A 25,717-nucleotide genomic window follows, 5' to 3' on the forward strand; every position below is an offset into this window, starting at 1 on the left:
TGATAGAACCACATCTGATCATTGTGTGTTTATGAAGAAATTTTCAGATGATGATTTTATTATTTTACTGCTATATGTTGATGATATGTTGATTGTTGGCCATGATGTTGGAAAAATTGAAAAGCTTAAAAGAGAGCTAAGTAAGTCTTTTGCCATGAAAGACTTAGGATCGGTGAGACAAATACTTGGCATGAAGATTCTTCGTGATAGGAAGAAAAGGAAGATTTGGCTATCTCAGGAGACTTACATTGAAAAGGTTCTTGAAAGATTCAACATGAGTAAAGCCAAAACAGTTTGTTCTCCACTTGCAGGTCATTTCAAGCTGAGTTCAAAACAATGTCCTACAAGTGAGAAAGAAAAAGAAGAAATATTCAGAGTGCCTTACTCATCTGCAGTAGGCAGTTTGATGTATGCTATGGTTTGTACTAGGCCGGATATAGCTCATGCAGTTGGAGTTGTTAGCCGATTTCTCTCAAATCCTGGAAAGGAACATTGGGCAGCAGTGAAATGGATATTAAGATATCTAAGAGGTACTTCCAGGCTGTGTTTATGTTTTGGTGATGATGAACTTGTGTTAGAAGGGTACACAGATGCAGACATGGCAGGTGATATTGATTCCAGGAAGTCCACTTCGGGATTCTTGATGACATTTGCAGGAGGAGCAGTCTCTTGGCAGTCTAAGTTACAGAAGTGTGTTGCTCTATCAACCACAGAAGCAGAATACATAGCAGTTACTGAAGCCTGCAAGGAAGCTTTATGGATGAAAAAGTTTCTACAGGAATTGGGCTTGAAACAGGAAGGATATACTGTTTACTGTGACAGTCAGAGCGTTATTCACCTCTCTAAGAATTCAACATATCATTCTAGATCCAAGCATATTGATGTGAGATATCACTGGATTCGTGATGTGCTTGAGATGAAAGAATTACAGTTGAAAAATGTACATACCAATGAGAATGGTTCAGATATGTTGACAAAGTCTTTGCCTAAGGAGAAGCTTGAAGCATGTAGGCGAAGAGCGGGCTTGGTACAGCCCATCATATGAGCTGGAGGGGGAGAATTGTTGGGTCCAACCCATATGTGAGCTTGGACAATTGGGTCTATTGAGCCCAAATCAGTAATTAAGAGAGAAAGGGCAAAATTGGGAAGTGTGCGTGCAGTGTGTGTGTGCACAGTGAGATTGCAGCGTGCAGCCTGCGGCGTGCAGAGGAGAGAGGAAAGAGAAATAGAGAGAGAAAGTAAGGTTTCTGAGTTTTTCTGCTTGACGATCGGTGGCCAAACGTTATCAGTTTTGGCCCAAATTTTATGTGGAGAATCCTTGCAGCAAACTCTACAATCCTAACGGTGTTGATCTGCAGTTTACCCTCTCTAAGGTATTTTCCTGCGATATCCACTCTGTGAGACATAGAATTCTCTTTTGAGGAGATCCATCCTACGTGATGAAGATATGCTATCGTTGAGCCAAGATCTATGATCTTGATATTATTATGATCCTCTAGTTATTCTAGAGAAGACCTACTGTAAACCTGTTATCATTATTAATAATAATAGTGGAAGTTTGAGGTAGACTACGGTCCCGTGGTTTTTCCCACATTGGGTTTTCCACGTTAAAAAGATTTGGTCTCACTGTGTGATTGATTTATTGCTCTATTGTTTATGCTGTGTTGATTGATATTAGCATTTTGATATCAAGTTGGTATTTTGATGAGGAACCTATTTTGATACACAAAGAGGGAAAAGAATTATTCCGCATTAACAGGTTTCTTCCCAACAGAAAGTAAGTGTTTGTAAGGGTTGTCTCCCAAACCTAGTAAAACGAGAAGAGGGGTGTATAAGGTGATTGGCCTTCGCCTATTGAAGGAAGGCCTTTAGTGGCCGCCGGTGATCTCGTCGGAGGAGTTCGTCAAAAGTGGATGTAGGTCATGTTGACCGAACCACTCTAAAATTGCTGTGTTCTCTGGTTTACATTTTATTATTATCATTTACATACTACAAACTACTTTACTTAGTCCCTACGCTTTCATACGCTTCCAAGTTATTAAGCTTCCTAAATCGATTTACATCCAAGTTATTATTTCGGAATCATTTGATGAATGATTGATGCCACAAACAATATTTTCCACTATAGTTATCGCAGTGATACTTAACTAATCTTTTCTATTCCTTATATTTTGTATTCTTTTTATTGACTCGAAGAAGGCTTTTACTGAGGCAATACTCCTCCAAGTGGGACGACGCTCCTATTGACCAACTAAATGCGGTCATATGACATGTCAAATCGTTTTGCTATTTCATGATGTTAGATCTGATGAGAATCGAGAATTATATTATGGTTTGAAGATTCTAATTATTTTTTGTCAATTATCTCTATTGAGACATCTGAATTGATTAGTATATTATTAAGTAATATATCTAGTCTATATTTGAATATCATATATGGTTGTAATGAAATTTTTTTAAAAAAATATTTTATCATCTATCTTCATTAAATTAGATCAATATAATAAAACATTTCATTGTGTGTGTTCATCATGTTCCATTAGCAAACTTTAATATTGGTTCTAGAAGCAATTATTCAACTTTCTTCTATGTCTAAAAATGGAGCTCACCCATAAGGTAGGTGGCAAGTTAATTATAAAAAGACATATCAGAGTCATGATCTACCACATCGCATGTCGTGGGTGTGCTAGCAGGTGAAAGATGATGCCTGCCTCATCATCATATGATGATGAAATCGATACGTGATCACTTTTCGAATGAAATGGTAATCGATTCCAATCCTACAGAAACTAGTACAAAGGATCTCATTTAATTTGTTGTTATGTCATGTTCTCCGGAATTAATGCTATATCATCTTATCTAATATAAGAGAGGAAGCTAGTAAACGTGTATCCATAATTTATCCATAATTTCAAATACAACAGTCCCTATACCTTGCTATAAAAAAAAAAAGGACCTCTAAAACCCAAAATCCCTTAGTAAATTTGCTCTCATAAAACTTTAGCATCTTGTCAAATTTCTAAATCCAAATTAACTTAAACATGAGAGAGAGAGAGAGAGAGAGAGAATTTATCGGGTCATAGAATTTTTATGACCTCAACAAAGATAAAAAAAAGAATGCAAACTAGCAATTACGTTGTATTCATCTGCTCACATCTACACTGTTACGATTCCGACATAATTGATTTATTCATTAACTCACTAAACCGTAAACCTATCCTATGGTGCAGCTCAAAGTCTGAAGCATTCCGAGGCTACCACTTTGACACTTGGTCGGCCCCAAGGAATAATGGTAAGTGGGGCACTCGAGAGTTAAGAGGGGTCGTCCGACTGCCCAGGAGGGAGGGGCACTTATTGCACGGTTCGAATCACAGCGTGCTCTCGTCCGACCCAGGGAGTGGCTGCCAAGATTGACTCCCCGGTCACAAGTTTGTTCTTGGTTTTTTTTCTCGCTTTAATCGCTGGAGCAGGCGAAGAAGCGTCAGCAGTGTCATGGGGATGCATACAGGGACGTGATGTAACTGGGATGACATGACGAGCTGAGCAGCTCTTGTAGTTGAGGTCAACGTCCGCTGTACTCTTTGGAAGGACTCGAGGTATCACGAGTGTGTGCAGGTGACTTGCCTTCCTCACCTCGCTCGTTGGCCTCGTCGCAGAGCCAAACAACAAAAGAGAAGGTAGTCCATTCCATCCTAATCTCGCCGTCACCGTCGTCCGTCTCCGTCTCCGTCTCCGTCTCCGTCTCCGTCTCCGTCTCCGTCTCCGCCCTCCACTTGCCGGTCGCTGATGCGGATGAGGTTCACAAGTCCAACCACGTGAAAGCCTGCGGGGCCCTCAAGTTGCGTGCGCCGTTGCAAGACATTTGTGATGGTGCCAGGGTTGTCACGACACGCGCGCCGAGTGGGACCCTTCAAGAACGATCCATTTCCGTCGCGGGCCGCAAGCCAGACGTGGAAGGATGAGTGCGTGGGGGTGGTGAGTGTGTCTACACTAGTCGCTGGCCGCGTCGTATGCTGTCTGGATCCACGTTGATGATCGTATCCAAGAGAAAAGAGATGACGCGCCTATTGGCTCGAAACACTCCATCCATCTGATGCGTTTAAGGGGATGCAGCTATTTCGTTTGTTGTTCTACAGCCTGACACCTTTGTTAGCTCGTGACATTGCTGATTATACCCATCATACACATGGTTGTTGCTTACGAAAAGGCTAGGTTACTATTTGGTTTCACTTGTTTGTCTCCAATATCCAGCTCTAACCTTGTGGACCGTGCGGCATCGTTCGTTCCGACGACTATACAAAACAAGGTCCATTAATAGCTAGCAACCGACCACGGACTTGGGGCTGACCCATCACTCCTGGCCCACCCAGCTCAGCCTCGATTTGAAGTGTCATTAGTTCTTTGATACCCTCGGCTTTCTATCGATATCTAGTAATCCAACATCCAGAAACATAGGATGGTGGGGACCATTTTCTCTAGTTGATGATATCGCTCCTATGTTTCTGGATGTTGGATTACTAGATATCACAGTGATTTAAATGTGATTTCAAATGCTGCACGCATAAAAGGATAGGATGGTGGGGATCATTTTCTATAATTGATGATATCGCTCCTATCCTTTATGCGTGCAGCATTTGAGAGCACATTTAAATCACTGTGATTTGAATCCCCACTATCATCTAACATAATAAAATTTAAATCACTGGTATTTGGAAACACATTTCAATGCATGTTTTATTTGAAAACAGATTTGAAATGTTCAAGAGCCCATGCATTTGAAAACATATTTAAAATATGCATTAAAGACTCAAATGCATATTACAAATATAAATATATATTTAATATTTTTTAAAATCATATTTAAGCTGGATGGTGCATTACAAATTCACAAATACTAATATTATCTCACGGTGGTATTAACATTTTAATATTTATGATGATATACTAATATATTTTTTTTAAAATGATTAAAGTACCTTATGACATCATCTAACATAATAAAATTACCAACATGATTTAATAAAAACAATCGACATTATTTATAAAATAAAATCTTACTTCTTTATTTTTAAAAATTATTTTATATTTATTTATATAATTATATTTTACATTTATTATATATCTGGACTATATAAATTTTTTGTAAGAAGAATTTATTTATTTTATTAATTTAAATAAAAATATATGTTCACTTTTATATTAATATATTAAAAAGATAAATTTATCACATAATATTCAATATACTTTTGAATATGTTATTTATCAAACACTCGAAATATTAAAATACAAATATTATTAAAAATATAAATACATTCCCAAAGGTAGCCTATATCCCCATTTAACCAATTAAACCTCATAACTAGTGAATAAGAACGACCAAGATCATCATATCTTCTAAATCACCTTCCATTCTTCAGCCAACAATGTTCCTGTTACTTCAGTGCCACACAAAATGGCCTATAAGACACTAACAGCTGTGGCCTGCCTCGGCCAACCTTGTTGCATTAGATTAAATCTACCTAAACAGAACTGTGAGCTCACGTAACTAAAGAATAGAAACAATACCAAATCTAAACCAATTACTAGCCCTTGGTACTATCCATTCAGTACCGCTGTTGTACATTATAAATTATCTTTCTTTAAATATATATACTCCCCTTACCCTTTTGCAACAAAAAAAATTTGTTTGTTGGTATTCAGGTTTATCCACAGCCAATCAGTTTCCCACCTGGATTCAGGTGGGTTCAAGAATTTACATAATAATGCAAATAAATCACGAGAAATGCTTTGAAAAGTTCTATGTAGAGAATAAATATAAGAGGAAAAAGAAACAATAGGCTATAAGAAATTTGTTGGTATCTGAAACCAACAAAATGAATATAAAATTATACAAAAAATATAGTTTAACCATTCATTAAATCATCCACCCTTTTTATATAAATCATAAACCAGTCCAAAGACATGTCCTAACCAAAGAAGCATTATAAACTTTCCACAAAAACCAGGGATTGAGTTATAATATGACTAAGATGCAATTTACTATTGTTGAATTCAAGAGAAGTCCTAATAAATTTAAAGCTAAAAGAAACACAAACAAGCAGAATTTCTAATTATATGCAACATGATATTCCTAACTACTGATACATTCCTAAAATAAGTTGACATTAGAATTCAGCACAAGATTACAACAGCATAACCTAGCCATGCTAGGACCCTCATCCCATAAACCTTGGTTAAGATCAATGTAATGGAGACATAAAGTCTCAAAGAAACTAACATGAAAATTTTACATTGTAGTAAGTTTCCTAAAGCTTCTTTGATGATATGTTTAGCTTTGGAAACCCAAGAAGGAACCACCATGAAACTGTGTAACAATAAGACCAAGGATCAATTAAGCACATTCTCCACTATATTCAATTAGACGACAGATTGGCAAACAATAGGCTGAGGTCTGCCAAATCATAGGGCTATTTCAGAGATCCCAAGACAACACCATTTTCAGCTTTAATATAATAAAATGCACTACTTCCCATGTTCCAGATGAGTCATTGTTTTACAAGACTCCAACTAATTACTTCATACCAGTATCTGTCCAAGTCAGAAATTATAGTTGACTTTATCATTGAATCAAGCATAAACAAATGTGGCTAATCAACCAATATAAACATGCACTCATCCTAATGCAAGGCACGAGCTATACCAATAGAAAAACAGATAATAAACCTAACACCACTTGGCCAGCCAATCGATTCTAAGGATAATGTGATACCAACTGTCTAAAACACAATTTCAACTATAACTATATATTTTGAGAACATGAGATCTCTTGTAGTCATAGTCATACTTCCTGATGTCATTAACATCAAGCAATTCCATTCATTGCACATAAAATACACTAATTTCCAGGGCAGATAAATCTAGCAAATCCAATCTCCTAAACGAGCAGGACGCTATTGCTTAGGCTAACAATAAAGCATGTTCAATTGAACAGCAGAAAAAGACATTATTACCAATATATGAAACTCCATAGAAGAATATTAATAGGGAACACCCAAACCCAACTAATTATAGGCCAGAAGTACATATTATATTACTATACACATTACAAACTGAGACCTAGAAGTTATATCATCTTTTTTAACCCAGTAACATCTTTTTTTGTAAGTGGTCCCTAGAAATTACCACCACCATGCAGTGTAGTTATGCAGATATCAGAAGACGAATGGTCAAATAAGAGGGACTAACACTTACTGCTTTCAAAATTAAGAAAATTAATGATGAATGCAGTATATACTACGGGAAAAAAGTAGCTTATAACTTTTGAGCATACAAAATAAATATATGGTGACATGTTGGTTTTACTCATTCAACTAAGACAAATAATAAAAGCTAACAATTGTTGTAGCAATCCAATCATGACGACCATAATTCTGCAAGCACATTCAAGTTACTATATGAAAAAGGAACAAACAAATTCTACTCTGCACTCCAATAAAACATCATATGCATTATATCTTGTCCTTGCTGACCACTTAGATAAAGATAATACCAAAACGTAGCATAATTTTAATTCCAAGTTTGGTAAAAAATTTTGCCATAAGAAACAAAGAAAGATTACAGAGAAGGCTCAGTCGCCCTTCCGCCGGAAAGAGCAACCCTCAGTGAGCCTGGCGCGCCCGCCGGTTGGCTGGCACAGAACGGTCTGGCAGTTTCCGCAAACCACCACAGTCTGCGAGTGGCTAAACACCGTAGTTCTGCAACATTCAAGCAACGATCGGTTCAAGAACGACGCATAACCATAATGGTCAAACGGATACAAGATACACCATCAACTACACTTAATAGATGCAGAACTTACATGTTGAAGCATCCTTGACACTTCACATCCTTCAACAAAATAAACGAGAAACGAAAAACATGTATCAGAAGCTAAGATTACGTGAAGGAAGGAGAAATTGAGGAACTTCACGAAAAAAAATTGGGGATCACCATGAAGAAGGAATTGGGAGATTGAACGAGACGCTTGAGCTTGTGCCTCCTCTTCTCAAGCTCCGCGGGGGGATTGAGCAGATCGACGTCGTTCGGTAGAACCTAACGATCAAGAACGAATCAGAGAAGTCGACACTGATGCTGAAATTTAAGCCACTAATACAAGCAAAGAAAATTCACCAGATACAAGAGTGAAGACGTCGAGAAGAACTCACCATCTCGTCGAAGCCTTCGGCGGCGACGGCAACACCACGAACCCTAGAACCGGAGTCTGACTCTTGGACCGCGCGTCTGATTGCGGCAGCAAAGGAGGAAGGGGGTCATTATATTAAACGGCCTTTATAGGAAATCTGAACAAGCATCGGCCGTAGGATCGACCTGCGTTCGATCTAATGCGTTGATTGGCATATTTCATCACTAGCCCAAGAAGGGTATCCGAACCGCAATTTTGGTTCGACGGGTGCGGTAAGTGGCCCACTAATCTTTGCGACGTGCGTGACATTCGAACCAAACCGGACCGCTTAAATTGATTCGAGTCTCCGATCTGCAAATCGATTCGGGTCGACAGGTGCGATAGATGACCTACTAATCTTAATCAAACCCGACTCTTTAATTGATTCGGGTTCGACCCGGATTAAACCTAAATAGACCACCGTTCGATGTCCATGCGCGCTGGGATCATCAAGATTACGGGTAACCGTCGGCTTCGCGTATGATAACGATGTTGATATGAAGATTCGTGCGTCGACGATGTGCGGAGCATACGTCGGAGGGGGGCTCGACTATAGCGCTTCTTTAGGTCCCATTTCCGGTCTCGTGTTCTGCCCAATCTTTTTGGTCGGGGAGGAGCTGCCATGGCGGCTGCTTCTCTCGTCCGTCTCTCTTCCTTGAGCTGTGGCGCGGGAGATCGCCGCCTCTCGAATCGGAGGTATTGCTGGAACCAGAAGAGTTGCTTGAAGATCGCCGCTTCGTCGTCCGAGCGATTGTCTCAATTTGCAGCCGAAAAGCTTACCCCTAAGGTAATCACTGGAACCATTGATTTCCATACCCTCCTCCTAGTAGAATTTCAGTTTTAGGATCCAACGCTAGTGGTCTCAATCGCTTCAGGTTGAGAGCTATCTTTAGGTTTTAGCCGTTCGAATTTTCATTCTTTTGTTATTTGATCTCGGTATCTTATGTTGTGTGACTATCTCTTGGGTTGTTAGATATGCCTTTCGAATTTTCATTCTTTTGTTTTGTTTTTAAGTAAAAATTGAATCTTCCATTCTCAGTAGTAGGAAACTTGGAGAGTCTTTCGTTTTGTTTCGTTGCAGCTTAATTTGCGCACAAAGAAAAGGAAAAGACTAAAAAAATACATTTTTGGTAATAATAAGCATGAATTTTAGGTTTCTTCAACCCAAGAAAATGTTACATTGATTTATTGGTGTGGCCACAAATCTATTAGGTGGAGAGCTTATTGGACAGCGTAAAGTGGGACAGCAAAGGATTGGTAGTCGCTATTGCACAGAATGTGGACACTGGAGCCATTTTGATGCAGGGGTTTGCTAATAGAGAAGCGCTTGCATTGACCATTGCATCTCAGAAGGCAACTTTCTACAGCCGGTCGAGATCATCTTTGTGGACAAAGGGAGAGACCTCGATGAACTTCATCAATGTCCATGACATTTTTCTAGATTGTGATCGTGACTCAGTAAGCTTCTGATAGAAAAGAAAAGATCTATTGTTAATTTTCTTGATTTCGGATTTTATCGAGGTCTAACATTTGCTGCCATTGTTGAGATTATATATCTAGGGAAGCCTGTTGGACCAACTTGCCACACTGGAGCTGAGACCTGTTACTATTCATCAGTTTATGATCTTTTGGATGAACCAGAGGTTTGTGATCTTGATCTTCCTTGTGATTTATTATATCCTGCATTTAGTTTGTCCTTTAGTTTTTTATTTTAGTTAAAGCAATTCAAGAAGAGGTTGCAATCTGCTCTCTCATAGTTCTTGGCATATGGTCATCAAATTTTATCTAACTAAAAGGTTTGTGATAGTCCAAACAAGATCGGCTAGCATCTACGACATTGTATTCGCTGGAGGCTACAATTTCACAGCGTAAACTTGAAATTGATTCATTGCCTAATGGGAAACCATCATGGACAAAGAAGCTATTTCTTGATGAACAGTTGCTTTGCTCCAAAGTCAGGTATGGATGAGATTTCGTTGTTTCAATCGCATTGGCATGTGTTGACTACTCTCAAATACACAGCTCCTAAAGGTCCTGTAAAATTGAGTATACAGTGTGTACATGCTGCCATGCTTGGGAATAAGTTTTAACTTAATTCTGGAACAAAGACTAGTACTTTACAAACTCATCTTAGTTTGACCAGTTATATTTCCCTGAATTGATTGCAGGAAAAAAATCTCTGTAGCCAACTGCAAATAGTCAAGGCACCATGGCTGGTTGTTGTCTTTTCTTATTAGTATTTTGTGTGACGTTAAAATTTATTCACATCGGCTACACTGTGACCAAACTGTCATTTCTGTGTCTGTCAAGTGGTTGATTCACTTTCAGAATGTGAAAGCAAGCTGACTTGAAAAGTTTTGACCTAGTTTAAAGTAGTAAGGAACCTGCTAGTTGTTTGATTGAATATGCTGTTAATTTGTGCTTTTCCTTTGATCTATATATGTCATTACTATTGCAAAAAAGAAGAAAAAAAGGAGTAGACCATGAGAAATTGTTGATTATTTTGCAGTTGTTGTGGATTTAATTTTAGCTTCTAGCTAATATTAAGGACCAAATGGATTAGTAGTTTCTGATTTAGTGGTGACAGACTTCTCTCTCTCTCTCTCTCTCTCTCTCTCTCTATGTGTGTGTGTGTGTGTGTGTGTTATTTGTATTCTTATTTTCTGAGTAGCTTAAATGAGAATAAATATGGAATGAGTTGAGTTGGCTTTCATTAGCCAAGTGTTACGGAAATGTAAGAAGCAGCTCACTCAATGAAAGAAAATATGAGAATTATGAGATAAATCATGTGTGTTCTCTTTTGGGGAGGGGTGTGATGCAGGACAGGTGTTTGATTTTGTTAATTTAGTAATAATGTGGAAGTATTATATATAATATAGGGGACAGATAAGTTATTATGAAGTCTTAATAGTCATGCTTTAATATATAATTTGTTATGTATTATATATAACATGTTATGTATTATTGGTCATCATGCTTTAATACAAGAGACTTGGGTAACAGTTTATGTACCAACATATTTCACTTCTGTCAATTGACTGTGCTTCCAAGTAAAAGTTCAATTATTATTCACTGGGAATCTGTGTTTGATTCCCGAGTAAGTTTCTGAATTAATTTATAAGCGGACCAGGTGCATTTTAGAATATATGATTTGTTTGTTCTGAACATGGTTGACTAGCATTGACAGTTTTCTATGACATGTACATCCTGATTATCTTGTTGTTATCTAATATTCTTCTCTATCTTAACATATATAACCTGATTGCAGCAGAGACACACTATAGCTGATCGATATAAGCTTCTAAACCTACTTTATGCCACAGATCAAGACCCAACCGATCTTTTGGAAACCCCAGGGATAACTCTCGTATCCTGACATTTATATGTTTTAGCATGCCTGAATTTATTTGTCTAAAGAAAAAGAGAAAAATATAACTTTATGACAATCAACTGTGAAGAGAATTTATTTCCCAGTATGAGCAGATGACAATTAAAATTTTTGTATAAGAATCATTAATACCCAAAAATTATATCATAATTTATTTTTATATATTTTCAAGTGGTTTTGGTAGACTTTTTTGGTTTATGCTTGTCTCTTGTTAATACTTTCATGTGGTATTTATTTATTTTTTTATTATTCTTTGGTTAACAATAGACCAAACTGATCTAATTCATGCATTGTTATAGTATGATCTGATAGAGGAATTTTGAGGGAAAGGCGTTAAAGATGTGTTAAAAGGGTAGAGAGGGAGAGGTGAGGGGTATAATAAGATTTTGTTGATTTGTTGAACTAAGTGTATCATATTATGTCAGTGACTTGATAAGTTGATTTGTTGAACTGGAAAACAGCAACATGTGTTAGGAAAGAATACAACAGGAGTTTGGACACAATTATACAAGGCCCATGAATTGAAAAAGGTTGCATCGTTAGGCTGATGGTTAAGCAATTTGCATCAGAGGCTTATGAGAAATCCCGTAGACTCCAGTTGTGAGGCATTGGTGATGGATCTCTGCTCCAGATCCCTTTTACTATGGCTGTACTGATAAGCCACAATTTGGCACGGTGGTGGAGTTTGTTTCACTTATATCACTATATAGTTAATTGTGAAAAGTTCAAAAACCAGTAAGGAAATATGTATAAATAATTCATGTGAATGGAGACAATTTCATTATCAGTACTGTGTTAATAATCCATGGAATAATTTAATACCAGCTAAACTCTTGCCCTTTCTGTAGTTTGTTTCTAAACGATGGATTTAATCTATTTCTTCCCTTTGATTATGCATTGTGCAGAGAAGAGGCAGGGGAACTTGTCCAGACATTGCTTGAGAACGAGGACAAGACTCGTGCCGCATCTGAAATGGCCGATTTGCTATACCATGCCATGGTATTGCTTAAGCTGAAGGATGTCAAAATGGAAGAGGTCCTTGAACTCCTCAGAAAAAGGTTCTCACAATCGGGGATCGAGGAGAAAAACAGCCGAAAGAGTCCTAGCAAATAAAGCTGAATCGACTCATTGACTTGGAGAATCTTTATTCTTCAAAGCAAGCATTCTGCATAACCTTTTGCATTTCTCGCATTTGCTGATACTCTTTTGCATGTCTAGTTTTGGCTAGTATTTATCATCCATTTTGTTTGGATATGCTACTGCTAGAAATGTTCCTTTTTCCTGTTCTTCCAAGAGGTTCCTATTTGTGACATTTGGTTATTGTATCGAAGAGTCCCACCATGTACTATTACCATCTGTTTCCACAAGTTTGATGAATCGAATCATATTTAAATTTGAGTTAGAAATGTGGAAGCTCTATGCAGGCAAACTTGTCTGATATATTGAGGGGAGCATTGAAACTTTCACGGAAGTGGAGATGATGATAACTACACTGTCTCTTAACTATGTATCTTACAATGAATCGATTTCCTCCATTGATTTGGAGTGGCATCCTGATTCTTCATTTAGTGATGAGAAACAAAAGAACATAGAGAGACGAAAGGCAAAAAGAAATATCTCAGCTGCAAGAGTACATTCCCACAAGACTATGGTACCTGCGGCATTTGAAGCGGACCGAGACATCGCAGCTGCTTCATGGCTCCTCAGGCGACGTTGCAGACAAAAAGTAGTCAGATAACAGTGGAACCTAAGTTTTCCTCTCCTGAGCGAGAAGAAGAAGAAGAGGTTCAACCGCCAGCAATAGTGAAATAGGTGCCCAAACGTGACGGCTCATTGAGTTGATAGCTCAGCTTGTGGCTCTCACCCATGCCAAACTAATGCTTGAACCATTGCCCTCATAACTGTAGTTGACAGAGCAGAAATGGGTGCTGAAGACTAAGACATAGAGTTTGATTCTAACGAGTTCATGCATGAATTCCATACCACATAGATGGATGAAGATGAAGCTAACTCAGCCGAAGAGAACTGGTTGTTGATGTGAATTAGGTAGCTCGCACAGCGTGCGTTGGCAGCTCAAGCTGTGGCCTCCATCGAGTCTCCCAAACACTTCAACCAGTAAATGAAGCACAGGAACAAAATGTTGCAACTAAGCAATTAATGAGTTCAATTGCGTGAGAGAGATGAGCAATACATCAGTTGATATATTACCTTTTGATAGTGGTAATTGATAGTGGTAATAACGATGGGACGTGCTGTCACGGACTTAGCTGGTTTTGCCTAAGTCGTGCGGCACCCTTGCGTGTCCGTCCGCAAAGGTCAGCCTCCCCGAAGCCTCCCATTGTCCCTCAGGACCAACAAAAGAGAGAACGGGTTAGAAAGAACGCCACAATCGGGATCCACAAGCAAACATGTCCGAAAAACACTTCATAGACAATGCAAATTACAAACAGACTTTACAAGCTCCGAACAGTGGCACAACAAAGGGTAAAATGATCCATTACAGACCGAAAAGCTCTTGCGCATATCCACATGACACAACCTTTATTTACAAGCCTAAAGAGGCCACCAACCCAACTAAAATGGGACTATTAAGCCTTTGGCCGCCCCTCTACATGTTGTACAAGGCATGAACATGCCAAAAGACACGGACACACATAAGCATTACATCCAACATCTTGTTTAGAAGTTTGTCTATGACATTCTCCCCCACTTATCCCTTCGACGTCCTCGTCGAAGCCTTTATAAACACTGCAACTCTTCGCCTTTGCTGAGTCTTCAATCTTCTGCTCCAACTGCAATGCGCCTCCTGGCTCCCAACTGCTCTCCGCTGCTGTTTTTGAGTAGTCGAACCTTTGATCCGCCATGCTGCTTCAACTCGCCAATGACTCTGACTCTAGTGTGGGGTTGGCTGAGTTGTGTTTATCCTTGTTGATTCCTGCGGATCCACCAAATGAAGGAAAAGACCATCCTTACTGCGCCAGTCTCTCAAAAATTCCACATGCTGCTTGAACTGGGTGGATGCTTGTTGGAGCTTTAACGAGCATCGCCTCGCAAACTTCTGAAGTTTTGGGTCCTTCCTCCACAACATCTGCTCATTGACTCTTCTTTCAGTTAGTTGTCACATCCAAGTAGGTTCGCATCACTTCCGCTTTCGATTGGCATTTCGTTGGGAAATGAAGCGGATAATCTACTCTCAATAGCACTGATCACCGTTGGTGAGGATTTGACAACTATTGTCTTCCATTCTCTTTGAAGGGTCTTTGAACTTGTGCAGAGCTCCTCTGCTGGATAGATAAGAGAATTGGGGTACTCGGTTTCGCCCATTCTCTTAAGAGTTAAGAAGGCAAAGGTTACTTGACTTCGCCCGCCTCCTCGAGGTTGTACTTCATGCATCGAGCTGGTTACTGGCCTTCGCCTGCTCTTTGCTTACACTTCTGAAGCACTTGAAGTGTTTGCACTCCTTGCGTAGAGTTAGTTACTGTGATTCACCTTCTCAATGCCATTGGACTTCTGGAATGCAGGAAGTTTTCACCCCAACTTGGAGTAATTCTCTGATAGATGAGGTCACCTCTGGGATTGTACCGTCTTCTCCATCAACCCTGCCGCCTACTCCACTGAGTTACAAAGGTACAGCACCGCGTACTGCCTGCTTCGTTCCTTGGTCGTGCACTCTTGCATGACCCGAAGTCCTTCACTTACGGTAATCTTGATGAGAAACTTGTTGACACCGGTCTTACGAAGTTTCTTGGCCTCTGCCCTTCAGCCTTGTCTTGGTACTTGGAGATTGCCTCTGCATGCTCCACCTCCTCGGCCCCTTTCACGACCAAGCGCTCTCCCTCCGTGAGAGCAAGGGATCAATGACTTGCACGGAAGTCCCGCCTCTGCGGTACCATGGCCCTACTATCCGTCGCCTCGCATTTGCATCCCTTTTCTTCACAATCAGTAGAGATGTCTTTGTGGCACTCTTCAGAGTCCACCTCCATTCTAACTGATACTTGATTTTGGGTAGCTAAGTCCCTCTGGACTCATCGTCGCTTCCTCGCCCCTTTCGACCCCCTGCTTCAACACCTCTGTGTTTTCCAAGCAGTCCGTTTTGTCGATGGAAAGACAGACTGCAACTCCCATGCATGGCCTCTGCCATCACGTTGTAGAGTTTGCACCGATTCTGTTCTCCTTAGCTTCCTTGGTAGCAACGTTCGCTTACTCGACCTTGTCCTCTGACTTGTCGGGCTCCCTTAAGCGAATATGAACTCTGGAGCAGTCCAACTCTCCAGCTGCTTCGATCATACCTCTGCATGATCAAGTCCCTCCCATGGGACTCACTGGTACTTGCATTCGAACTTTTCCCTTGGTGGAACCCAGCCCCCATATGCTGATGACCAAGGTTTTCATCCGATGCAAAATTCGGTGCACGCCCGGAAGACCCGCCTCTGCGGTACCATGTGTCACGCCCCCCCCCCCCGAATTTAATTCTCATTTAGGAGGTGTGAACCTAATTCAAGATTAATAATATTTAATTCAACAAACAATCCAGGATCCAATCACACATTTGAGGTCACTAAGAAAAACATTCAAGTCATTCACCTCTACAATCCACAATTCACAAGACCTGTGCAGTTTATAATCATACATCATGTCACTAGATGATTCTTAAAATCCAAAACTCAACTTAACTAAACCATAACTATATCATAAATCCATAAGCACGGCAATTAATGCAATCACAAAACCAACATGTACTACATATTTATATAAGTACACAATTTAGACTTAACATTTCCAAAATCCTGACATAAGAGGTACTTTTCAAATATTTACAAGATACATCAATCTAGATTTGTCATTGATATTTCATTACACCCAAAAAGAACTTATACAACCTCAACCTATCAAGTACAAAATATTTGCCCCAAAATCTTCTAGTCTTCCACTGCCTCAACCCAATTTACACATTTTAGTGAGCAATAAGCTATCCTGAAAAATTTATATAGCAACGGGGTGAGCATATAAAGCTCAGCAAATGACTAACATATCCATAGCAAAGAGGACAGTTTTCAAACAAATGAGGTATCAAAATACAAAGCAGAGATACAGGATGAAATAGTAGCATATTTTGTTTGAATGCAGAATTACAATATCATATCGTTCGAAGCACGTTTTATTCATACAATTGAGGAAAGGAAATTGGAGCATATCATTGGCATAAGGAGCATATCGATGACATATGGTAATTTCAAGGCATAATAAAGACGTAAGGAGCATTTTGGATACCATGAATGCAGAATTACGATGTCATTTCGTTCGAAGCACGTTTTGTTTATACAATCGAGGAAAGATAATTGGAGCATATCATTGGCATAAGGAGCATATCGATGACATATGGTAATTTCAAGGCATAGCAAAGATGTAAGGAGCATTTTGGATATCATGAATGCAGAATTACGATGTCATTTCGTTCGAAGCACGTTTTGTTCATACAATCGAGGAAAGGTAATTGGAGCATATCATTGGCAAAGGGAGCATTTAGGCATGTATCAAATGGCACATGAAGTATTTAGGTGCATATCCTAAGGTATAAGAGTGTTTGGGGGCATAATAATAACAAACGAAACACTTCAAAGTATAACAAGTGAACCGAATAATAAACACAAGCTTGTATGTCATTCTTGATGTAGCATGCATTCCATTTTTATCCAAAGCATAATATGAACTCATAAACAAAACTTTGGATATCATATCAATGAGCATAGATGGCGCTGTGGGACCACATACATAATGTGATTCATCCATTTCTGGATGACCACCAAGCATAAGTCTCCCACGTCTGGGAGCTCCATCCACCCACGTCTGAGTGAAGTCAATGGGGCCGGCAGAGCAATCGCGGGCTCTAAGCATAACTCCCTTTACCATTTCTGGCAAAGGTTCACAATATCCCACAAGACACCAGAGTACAAAAGGGTAGTATGAACAATAACATTGACACATATCAGAAACACATGCGGAACAACGAAGATATGCATGTGCCTTATCAAACAAGGAAATGCAAACAAAGCATTACATAATAAATTTCAGTTATACAATAATTTCAGGATGAACAATACAAGAACTTCAAAGGACTAATATAAAGCTCAATTGAAGAAGAATTTAGCAGAAATCAATTTTCCAATAGGATGAAAATTGAATAGGCAAATCCCAACAAAGTTTTCAATTATGACAAGATTTGAATGGTATAGTTTCTGAATTGTTTGAGTGACCAAATATGCTCTAAATCACTAAAAATAGGTGTCATTGGAAAGTTGTATCAATCTATTTTCCGATGAACTCAGATTTATAATTTTTTGATTTCTTAACAGGAAGTTACACCAAATAGAGTAAAGGAAGGTCAGAAATGATCATCCCTGTTTTGCAAACTTGATAGAATCGATTTAAACAGAAGTTTCAGAAGGCAAACATACTTCAAAATTTCCAACTAGGTGTCAAAAGAAAGATACACGAATCTAGTTTCCAAAGAACTAAGTTTTGCTTAGTTCAGAATTTTCTCTAGAGAGTTATGAGCAATTTAGTAACAGAAGGTCAGAAATTTCAGTCCCTATTTTGTAGAATCTATAGGGTTAATTGAAACAGAAGTCTTAGTAGGCATTTAAACTCCGAATCATTCAATCTTAGTGTCAAAATAAAGATATTTGAGTCTACTTTCAAATGGAATAGGTTTTGTCTAAATCAGAGTTTATTACAAAATGTTATGACCGAAACATTGAATAGAGGTCAGATTACCGAAAAATTTCAGATTCATGGATTTGTATCAAAAGGAAAGAACGGTTTGGTACTAAGCTGAAATCTTTTGCATTATGAAGAATTAAAAGGAAAACAAAGATTAGGAATTCTGTAGGAAGAGGTTAGAACACTTGCCTTAAAATTATTTGAATCCCAAATGTGAGAAAATTGATGAAAAACCTCAAGCTCCTCTTTTTCTTCTTCTTCTTCTTCTTCTTCTTCTTCTTCTTCTTCTTCTTCTTCTCTCAAACTCATGTTGGTTGCTACTCTTCAGGTTTGTTTTCTTTAACCCTTCATCTAATTATTTGGGTTTTGGCTAATGCAAAAGTTGCAAGGTGTCATGCATGCATGAAAGGGGCTAGGTGTCATCTTTAGAGCAAAGGTAAGTGGCACCAACCTTATGTTAGTTAGTGACACATGTCCACTATTTTTTTTTTCTTTTTTTTTTAAACTTAAATCTGAATCTTTTAATAAATTATATCAAACTTCTAATATTTACTCTTAGGTCCCTAGCCATAAACCTTTAATATAATATCATTTAATATAAAATAATTATTAAATAATCCTTATTTTTACAAACAAACATTTTACTAAATTTTTAAAAATGGGGGATGTTACACTCTCCCCTCCTTAAAAAAAAAATTTAGTCCTCTAAATTTATCATACCTCATTCAACGAAAAGATGAGGATAAGCTTTCATCATTTCTTCCTCAAGCTCCCATGTTGTTTCCTCTCCAGAATGATATCTCCAGATCACTTTAACTAGAGGGATAACTCAATTCCTCAAGATCTTTTCTTTTTTATCAACAATCTGAGTGGGCTCTTCCACATAAGACAAGTCTTTATCAATCACCATCGGCTCATACTTAATGATATGAGAGGGATCAGGTATATACTTTCTGATCATTGAAATTTGAAACATATCATGGATATGGCACAATGATGGTGGCAAGGCAATCCTGTAAGCGACAGAACCAACCCTCTCAAGAATCTCAAAAGGTCCAATAAATCTTGGGCTTAACTTTCCTTTCTTCCCAAATCTTACAATGCCTTTAGAAGGGGAGACCTTTAGGAATACAAAATCCCCGATTTGAACTCAATATTTCGTCTTATGTTATCAGCATAACTCTTTTGACGACTCTAAGTAGTCTTTAACCTTTTTCTTATAAGTTGAATTTTCTCAGTAGTCTCTTGTACTTTTTCTGGTGCTAATAACTTTCTGCCGCCAATTTCTTCCCAACATATAGGCGTCCTGCACTTTCGCCCATATAAAGCTTCATAAGGAGCCATCTGAATACTTGAATGATAACTATTATTGTAAGTGAACTCAATAAGAGAGATATTTTTATCCCATTCACCTTTCCAATCCATAACATAGGCTCGAAGCAAATCCTCAAGTGTTTGAATGGTTCTTTCTGATTGACCATCAGTTTGAGGGTGATAAGTAGTGCTAAACTTGACTCTAGTGCCAATCTAGATAGAAGTCTGGAGTCTCTGTCAGAGATTATCTCCTTTGGAACATCATGAAGTCTTACTATTTCATTTATATATAAATCTGCAAGCCTATCAAGAGAATAAGTTATATTGATCGATAGGAAATGTGCAGATTTCCTTAACCTATCAATGATAATCCAAATAGCATCATGCTTTCTAGAAGTTCATGGTAGTCCTGAAATAAAGTCCATGGTAATACATTCCCATTTCCATTCAGGAATATCTAAAGGTTGCAACAAACCTCCAGGTCTTTGGTGTTCTGCTTTGACTTGCTGACAAGTCAAACACTTTGAAACATATATTACAATCTCTTTCTTCATGCCTTCTCACCAATAATGACTTTGGAGATCTCTATACATCTTAGTGCTACCAGGATGCATGGTGTACTTTAAATTATGGCCATCTCTCAGGATTTGATTTTTGATATCTAAGTCATTTGAAACATATATTCTATTCCCTAATCTCAATAGGTCATCCTCTGAAACTCAAAAATTCAGTTTCAATCCCTTTTCTACTTCATTCCTTAAGCGGATCAAGCGTCGATCACGTAGTTTTCCTCCTTTAATTTGTTGAATGAGATCAGATTGCACTTGGATGGAGGCCATTAATATCATTGAGTCTTGCCCTTTTCTCAACATTCAAATCATAATTCTCTTCTAATAACTTCCATTGCTTCACAACCAAAGTCGCTATAAAACTTGTAGATTTTCTACTAAGGGCCTATGCTACAACATTAGCTTTACCCGGGTGATAACGAATGGTACAATCATAATCCTTTAAAAGTTCTATCCATCTCCGCTGTCTCATGTTTAACTCTTTTTGAGTAAAAATATACTTTAAACTCTTATGATCAGTAAAGATTTCAAATGTTCGTCCATACAAGTAATGCCTCCAAATCTTTAGAGCAAAAACAATTGCTGCCAATTCCAAATCATGAGTTGGATAATTCAGTTCATAACTCTTTAGTTGTCTAGAAGCATAAGCAATCACTTTCCTTTCTTGCAGCAAAACACATCCAAGGCCCTTTCTTGAGGCATCATTGTAAACCATAAATCCCTCATCACCACTTGGAATAGTGAGAATAGGGGCACTAGTCAATCTCCTTTTTAACTCTTGAAAACTTTGCTCACAATCATTACCCCATACAAATTTCACATTCTTTTGAGTGAGTTTGGCGAGAGGTTGAGTGATTCAAGAAAATCCCTCCACAAACCTCCTATAATAACCCGTCATGCCCAAGAAGCTTCTAACTTCTGTCACGTTTGTTGGTACTTCCCACTTAACAACAGCTTCCGCTGCGCCACTCTGATTTAATATCCCTGATCAACCCTTTTATCACACATAATTAATCAAAAGCAGACGAAGTAGGAGGACTAAATGTCCTCGTCATCCTAGATTCCTAAAATGCATCAAAGTTAATTTTCACCAATCAATATAGTTTACAAGACCTCAATATATTTTGCACGTCAACATATTGAATATTTCAGTGATCCTCAAACCATGCTCTGATACCACTCTGTCACGCCCCCCCCCCCCCCCCCCCGAATTTAATTCTCATTTAGGAGGTGTGAACCTAATTCAAGATTAATAATATTTAATTCAACAAACAATCCAGGATCCAATCACACATTTGAGGTCACTAAGAAAAACATTCAAGTCATTCACCTCTACAATCCACAATTCACAAGACCTGTGCAGTTTATAATCATACATCATGTCACTAGATGATTCTTAAAATCCAAAACTCAACTTAACTAAACCATAACTATATCATAAATCCATAAGCACGGCAATTAATGCAATCACAAAACCAACATGTACTACATATTTATATAAGTACACAATTTAGACTTAACATTTCCAAAATCCTGACATAAGAGGTACTTTTCAAATATTTACAAGATACATCAATCTAGATTTGTCATTGATATTTCATTACACCCAAAAAGAACTTATACAACCTCAACCTATCAAGTACAAAATATTTGCCCCAAAATCTTCTAGTCTTCCACTGCCTCAACCCAATTTACACATTTTAGTGAGCAATAAGCTATCCTGAAAAATTTATATAGCAACGGGGTGAGCATATAAAGCTCAGCAAATGACTAACATATCCATAGCAAAGAGGACAGTTTTCAAACAAATGAGGTATCAAAATACAAAGCAGAGATACAGGATGAAATAGTAGCATGTTTTGTTTGAATGCAGAATTACAATATCATATCATTCGAAGCACGTTTTATTCATACAATTGAGGAAAGGAAATTGGAGCATATCATTGGCATAAGGAGCATATCGATGACATATGGTAATTTCAAGGCATAATAAAGACGTAAGGAGCATTTTGGATACCATGAATGCAGAATTACGATGTCATTTCGTTCGAAGCACGTTTTGTTTATACAATCGAGGAAAGATAATTGGAGCATATCATTGGCATAAGGAGCATATCGATGACATATGGGAATTTCAAGGCATAGCAAAGACGTAAGGAGCATTTTGGATATCATGAATGCAGAATTACGATGTCATTTCGTTCGAAGCACGTTTTGTTCATACAATCGAGGAAAGGTAATTGGAGCATATCATTGGCAAAGGGAGCATTTAGGCATGTATCAAATGGCACATGAAGTATTTAGGTGCATATCCTAAGGTATAAGAGTGTTTGGGGGCATAATAATGACAAACGAAACACTTCAAAGTATAACAAGTGAACCGAATAATAAACACAAGCTTGTATGTCATTCTTGATGTAGCATGCATTCCATTTTTATCCAAAGCATAATATGAACTCATAAACAAAACTTTGGATATCATATCAATGAGCATAGATGGCGCTGTGGGACCACATACATAATGTGATTCATCCATTTCTGGATGACCACCAAGCATAAGTCTCCCACGTCTGGGAGCTCCATCCACCCACGTCTGAGTGAAGTCAATGGGGCCGGCAGAGCAATCGCGGGCTCTAAGCATAACTCCCTTTACCATTTCTGGCAAAGGTTCACAATATCCCACAAGACACCAGAGTACAAAAGGGTAGTATGAACAATAACATTGACACATATCAGAAACACATGCGGAACAACGAAGATATGCATGTGCCTTATCAAACAAGGAAATGCAAACAAAGCATTACATAATAAATTTCAGTTATACAATAATTTCAGGATGAACAATACAAGAACTTCAAAGGACTAATATAAAGCTCAATTGAAGAAGAATTTAGCAGAAATCAATTTTCCAATAGGATGAAAATTGAATAGGCAAATCCCAACAAAGTTTTCAATTATGACAAGATTTGAATGGTATAGTTTCTGAATTGTTTGAGTGACCAAATATGCTCTAAATCACTAAAAATAGGTGTCATTGGAAAGCTGTATCAATCTATTTTCCGATGAACTCAGATTTATAATTTTTTGATTTCTTAACAGGAAGTTACACCAAATAGAGTAAAGGAAGGTCAGAAATGATCATCCCTGTTTTGCAAACTTGATAGAATCGATTTAAACAGAAGTTTCAGAAGGCAAACATACTTCAAAATTTCCAACTAGGTGTCAAAAGAAAGATACACGAATCTAGTTTCCAAAGAACTAAGTTTTGCTTAGTTCAGAATTTTCTCTAGAGAGTTATGAGCAATTTAGTAACAGAAGGTCAGAAATTTCAGTCCCTATTTTGTAGAATCTATAGGGTTAATTGAAACAGAAGTCTTAGTAGGCATTTAAACTCCGAATCATTCAATATTAGTGTCAAAATAAAGATATTTGAGTCTACTTTCAAATGGAATAGGTTTTGTCTAAATCAGAGTTTATTACAAAATGTTATGACCGAAACATTGAATAGAGGTCAGATTACCGAAAAATTTCAGATTCATGGATTTGTATCAAAAGGAAAGAACGGTTTGGTACTAAGCTGAAATCTTTTGCATTATGAAGAATTAAAAGGAAAACAAAGATTAGGAATTCTGTAGGAAGAGGTTAGAACACTTGCCTTAAAATTATTTGAATCCCAAATGTGAGAAAATTGATGAAAAACCTCAAGCTCCTCTTTTTCTTCTTCTTCTTCTTCTTCTTCTTCTTCTTCTTCTTCTTCTTCTTCTTCTTCTCTCAAACTCATGTTGGTTGCTACTCTTCAGGTTTGTTTTCTTTAACCCTTCATCTAATTATTTGGGTTTTGGCTAATGCAAAAGTTGCAAGGTGTCATGCATGCATGAAAGGGGCTAGGTGTCATCTTTAGAGCAAAGGTAAGTGGCACCAACCTTATGTTAGTTAGTGACACATGTCCACTATTTTTTTTTCTTTTTTTTTTAAACTTAAATCTGAATCTTTTAATAAATTATATCAAACTTCTAATATTTACTCTTAGGTCCCTAGCCATAAACCTTTAATATAATATCATTTAATATAAAATAATTATTAAATAATCCTTATTTTTACAAACAAACCTTTTACTAAATTTTTAAAAATGGGGGATGTTACACCATGGCCTTCACTCCTTGAATCCATAGCCCTTCCTATCTCGTATTGTTCACCAAAGCGAAACTCCCAGTAGCTCCCGATCATACCTCCATATGATCTCATCCCTCACGGGACTATGTCGTGTGTATCGCATTGCCACGAACTGTTCCACCATGATCCGCTGCACCATGTCGCCTCCTGGTGACATCTCTGTTGCATTCTGATCCTTGTGGGATGAACTCGAATTGTGAACCCTCCATGTGTGGCCTCTACCAATACATTGCAGGGTCTCTTCCACCTTCGATTTTGTTCGCTCCTTGGCAATCGATCTTCATCCACCCACTCTTGGGTCACACATAGATGAAGCACCGCTCTAGGACAGTCCGTCGCCTAGTAGCTCCCGAAGTCCACCGACTTTACTGTAATTTGTGCACCATTGTCTGGATCCTAGGCCTCTGCCCCTACCAGCACAATCTCCGCTACGCACCGCTTCCTTCATGGCAACTTGAATGGAAACACTGTGGCATATTCTTCAAGAGTACCTGCCTCTGCGTCCTCTTGCCCTGTGCTAAGGCCTTCTGAACCCAACTTCGCCTCCGCAAATTGAGTCGCCTTAGTTCCTCCATTAAATGCTCCTCCGAGATAAGGTGCATGTGCCCAGAAGCTCCCTTCGTCTTTGGCACCATGCAAGATGAGTCTGCTCCATCAGAATGAAGGACCCATGGAACAACATGATCCTACCCTTGCCTCTGCAAGAGTTCATGTCTTTGACCTCTGTCTAAGGAAAGCACTGTGCTTCTGCTCCATGTTCCAACTTCTCTGCTGGCTCCCTTCATGCGGCTTGGGTACTTCGCCAAGTTACACCCAAGTTGCTCCGCTCCTCGTTTTCGCATTGAGTCGATGGTGGCCCTCGTGCCCACCATTCCACGGGTTAGCCCTCCCTTGAGTCTGATCTCTATATCGACTCCAAGTGTGCCTTCATTTAAGTTGCTTTAGGTCGCTCCCCCCACTTGATCTTGTTGAATCTCGTATTTTGATGATGAAACTACTTGATATATGTTTATGATTTAATCTGCGTTTTGAGTGACGCAGGATGCCTCGATCAGGATGAGACAATTAAAGCAGGAAAATCATGTTGTGCCGGAGGAACATGTCAGAAGATTGGACGTCGGGCCGGTGGATCGGTCGACGTATCGACAGAAGGCTTCGGGCCGTGGACTCGGGCATCGGGCCAAGAAGAGCGGGTATTGTGCCAAGGATATCGGAGTTGCGGAGCCAACTGGCCGATTGGGCAATAGGCCGCAGGAAAGGACGATGCGCCGAAGAATCGGACGAAGCGTCGAGGGACCAATGACATGCCGGACAACTTGGTTAATCGCTTAG

The 25,717-nt window shown here is 38.6% G+C and overlaps 2 protein-coding genes across 2 annotated transcripts; one reads left to right on the forward strand and one right to left on the reverse strand.

Annotated features, from left to right (window-relative positions):
* Nucleotides 1-7,482: 7,482 nt before the first annotated feature.
* Nucleotides 7,483-8,339, reverse strand: LOC135677723 (small ribosomal subunit protein eS27y-like). The gene is made up of 4 exons (XM_065190100.1): nucleotides 8,205-8,339; nucleotides 7,990-8,091; nucleotides 7,859-7,887; nucleotides 7,483-7,754 (listed from the first exon to the last, which is right to left on the reverse strand). Exons 1-4 carry the CDS (start codon nucleotides 8,205-8,207, stop codon nucleotides 7,628-7,630), a joined length of 261 nt encoding a protein of 86 aa, XP_065046172.1. The 5' UTR covers nucleotides 8,208-8,339; the 3' UTR covers nucleotides 7,483-7,627.
* Nucleotides 8,340-8,761: 422 nt separating this feature from the next.
* On the forward strand, nucleotides 8,762-13,007 carry LOC135676389 (histidine biosynthesis bifunctional protein hisIE, chloroplastic-like). The gene is made up of 5 exons (XM_065187516.1): nucleotides 8,762-9,008; nucleotides 9,434-9,679; nucleotides 9,769-9,864; nucleotides 10,029-10,180; nucleotides 12,515-13,007. The coding sequence occupies exons 1-5, from the start codon at nucleotides 8,844-8,846 to the stop codon at nucleotides 12,720-12,722; spliced, it is 867 nt and encodes a 288-aa protein (XP_065043588.1). The 5' UTR covers nucleotides 8,762-8,843; the 3' UTR covers nucleotides 12,723-13,007.
* Nucleotides 13,008-25,717: the final 12,710 nt, after the last annotated feature.

The sequence above is a fragment of the Musa acuminata genome, chromosome BXJ1-6 (genome assembly GCF_036884655.1).
Source record: "Musa acuminata AAA Group cultivar baxijiao chromosome BXJ1-6, Cavendish_Baxijiao_AAA, whole genome shotgun sequence".
NCBI lineage: Eukaryota > Viridiplantae > Streptophyta > Magnoliopsida > Zingiberales > Musaceae > Musa > Musa acuminata.